This window comes from Sipha flava, unplaced genomic scaffold (assembly GCF_003268045.1).
Source record: "Sipha flava isolate LNK unplaced genomic scaffold, YSA_version1 17713_pilon_pilon, whole genome shotgun sequence".
In the NCBI taxonomy this organism is placed as follows: Eukaryota; Metazoa; Arthropoda; class Insecta; order Hemiptera; family Aphididae; genus Sipha; species Sipha flava.
The window spans coordinates 1-3,144 of record NW_020272065.1 but is presented as its reverse complement, the minus strand read 5'-3'; the positions used below and the strand labels follow the sequence as shown (position 1 = coordinate 3,144).

General features: G+C 24.8%; 1 protein-coding gene across 1 annotated transcript; it reads left to right on the top strand.

Moving 5' to 3' along the window:
* Nucleotides 1-472: 472 nt before the first annotated feature.
* LOC112680457 lies at nucleotides 473-1,546 on the top strand (the record flags this gene model as incomplete). The annotated part of the gene is made up of 3 exons (XM_025550556.1): nucleotides 473-511; nucleotides 589-785; nucleotides 877-1,546. Coding segments are annotated over 3 exons (393 nt in total), but the record flags the coding sequence as incomplete, so codon positions are not given.
* Between the last annotated feature and the right edge of the window lie 1,598 nt (nucleotides 1,547-3,144).

Below are 3,144 nucleotides of genomic sequence, written 5' to 3'. Positions count from 1 at the left end.
ATATATAATTTTATATATTACGGGTTGAGCATTTAGTATTAATCAGAAGTAGACTGGTCATTTTCCTTTCTACATAAATTATTATTCGTCGTTAAATAATTAATGCAATACCGATTACTACAAAAAGCTTATAAAAATATTCAGTGTTTAAACGTGTATCATTGAGTCAAAACTTATTTTACAATTAACTAACTTATTATCTACAAGTAAACATGATGTCTTATTCAGAACAAACCGAATCAGATTGTTTAAGTAGTGATGTAAGTAAAATATTTATTTTTATTTATTTTATCTTTATTTATGTATTATTTATATTAATAAAAAAATGCTAATAATTTATAAATAGTTATAAACATGTTTTCAGTTAACATTTTACTATTAATATTAATTATATTATATTTGTAATAATTTAAAAAAATAATCTAAGGTATTTTAAATATAGAATGAAATCAATAGTTCTTCAGAAAATAAAAAAGAACTGAAGTCAGTTAAAAAAATTTATAATGGAAATGTAAGCATTTGTATTTAACGAATGTTCTTTAAATGGTAATTATTAATAATTTTTAAATTTATTTTATACATGCACAGCCTATAACATATAAAGATAAACTAAACGCTGTTATAACATCTGGCAAATTTGAAGATACTAATTTAACAGATAGCATTTCAATAAAAGAAGATGGAAACACATATACTTTTAAATCTCCTACTTTACCAGGAGAGGATTATTGGGTGATACAACACTATAAAACCAAAAATATTGCAAATATTGCTCTTCAAGACAGGTAATATATAAATAATAATCATAAATAATAATTTGTATTTATACAATAAATAATGTATTTATATACTTTTATTTATGTTTTTTAATCTTAGATGGAAACAGGCTGAATGTTCAATTAAATTAATAACGTCTAACATCCGTGGAAGTAAAGATGTTAATATTAATAAAAAAATGCACGCTATTGTAGTAATACAGAAAAGGATAAAATATTGGATGAACTTTAATAGTCCTAAAAGTGAATTTCTTTAATTCTTACCTTTATTTCACTTCTCGTATAACATACAGATCTTGAATTGAAAAATATATTAAAATAATTGAACACACTTATGAATATTTAATACTCAGATATAATTGACAAGTCTCGTCAATACTCTGCAGGCGTACAATAAAAAACGTGTTAATCTTCTTTGTATGGTGACTAGTAACCGATCGACCCTCTTGCTGGCGATACAGGCCTATTTATGCCCTTTGGAGTATTAACAAGATTACCCTTCATACCGTCATTTATTGATAATTATTATAATTGTTTTTACAATTTTAGAAAATGTCTTAATATTAATAGTGTAATATTTATGTTGTTATCTTTTGAAATTTGTTTGATTATATTGTGTGATGCTAGCCGACATCAATTGGAATATGGAGGTGATTTTGATATAAATGAAATGTGTTCATTAAATAATTATAATGTAACTATCCGATGGTTTATTATTGCCGCTTTAGACAATTATTTATTTTTTATAGAGTTGCTATTATATTAAATGTCAAAAGATATTATTATATAGTTAAAATTAATTTAATTTACTAATTATTAATACTATTATACATATGAGTAATATCACTAATGTTATGTTTTACAATATTATAACAACAGTCTATGTCTTTAATTTGTTATATGTTTTTGGAAGTTTAGGTTATTATTTTATTATTTCTTATTGCTGTTATGAGCGAATTTATTTTTATTAAGCTTTATTGAAATATAAATTGTATTAAATAATGTTAGACCCCCCCGAAATTTTTTTCCAATTACGGCCTTGGGCGTACATATGGAGAGGGATTTCGGGATAAATTCCCCCTCAAGAACACAAAAAAAGTATTATGATTTATGTTAAAAATGATTGTTTAGATGAAATCTTCTGATAAAAATATACAATAATATGTCATTTAAATTCCCCCTTCATAAGAAAATTGAATGTACATCATTGAATATATACATAAATTAATTACCTTAAACCTTATTGCATTTGCAATAACTGAAGTTACATTAGACACATGCCAAATATTAACATACATATTTATATTGTCAAATATGATTTAGACATTATATTAAGAAGCCACTCGCATCGCAAAGCTAACCAGTGAATGTATGGGTTGGGCACTGCAAATGTAGATACTTTCGAAGGGGATCTTAAATGTTAAGGTTATTAGAAACCATGTCCGGGTCAACTATTCTATAGGAACGGGGTATAAAAGGTAGTCCCGTACAGACCAATATTCAGATGTGTATTAGTCCGATTTTAGTAAACACTCACGCCAGTATAATAGTAAATTTAATTAAATACTTATAATTAGAATGTTTCAATAAATACAGTTTAACTTAGTTTGAGTATCTCTATTGAAATTATCATAACAAACATCCATATATGAACTGTAGAATTGACTGCACGCAATGAATTAAAATTAACTAAATTCATTCAAATTTAATGATTTACTGAAAGACCAGAGAAACTAACCACACATAGTAAAGCAAGTTAGGTTTCATTTTACAATATGTATATGTAATATGGATATATAATATGTATATACAATATGTAATATGGTAATATTAGTAACGAGGAAAAAATTTTTAGCTGAAGAACAACATTAAGATTTTAATGACTAGTAAATATAATGAATTTTAATAAAGGAATTGCAGCAGAAACTTAGGTTAAATTAGGCCTACCTTGTAAAACTACTTCTGAAATACTGAAGAAATATAACTTAAAAATAAAAAAAAAACATGTGTATAATAGTCAACTTGATTTAACAATAACTATTTGTAAATATTACAAGGTAAAAAAACAATAATAAAATTAGTTCACAATATATAAAAACAATAAGATTGTAATATCTTATAATATATTAGGATATGGCCGGATTTGTCGTTGAACATAACCATCATTACGGTGACCAGTTCTTCTCAAAAACATCAATAAGTCACCGTTTTGATTCAGCTGCTGTACGCATTCTCTTATCATTATAGATGTATTTTCCCTTTCTTTTTTGCACATTTAATTTCCAACCTAGTAAAGTACATACAATTTAAAGAAATGAACCATAATTGAAACACAAAAAACTAATTATATGTATATAAAAAAAAAAAA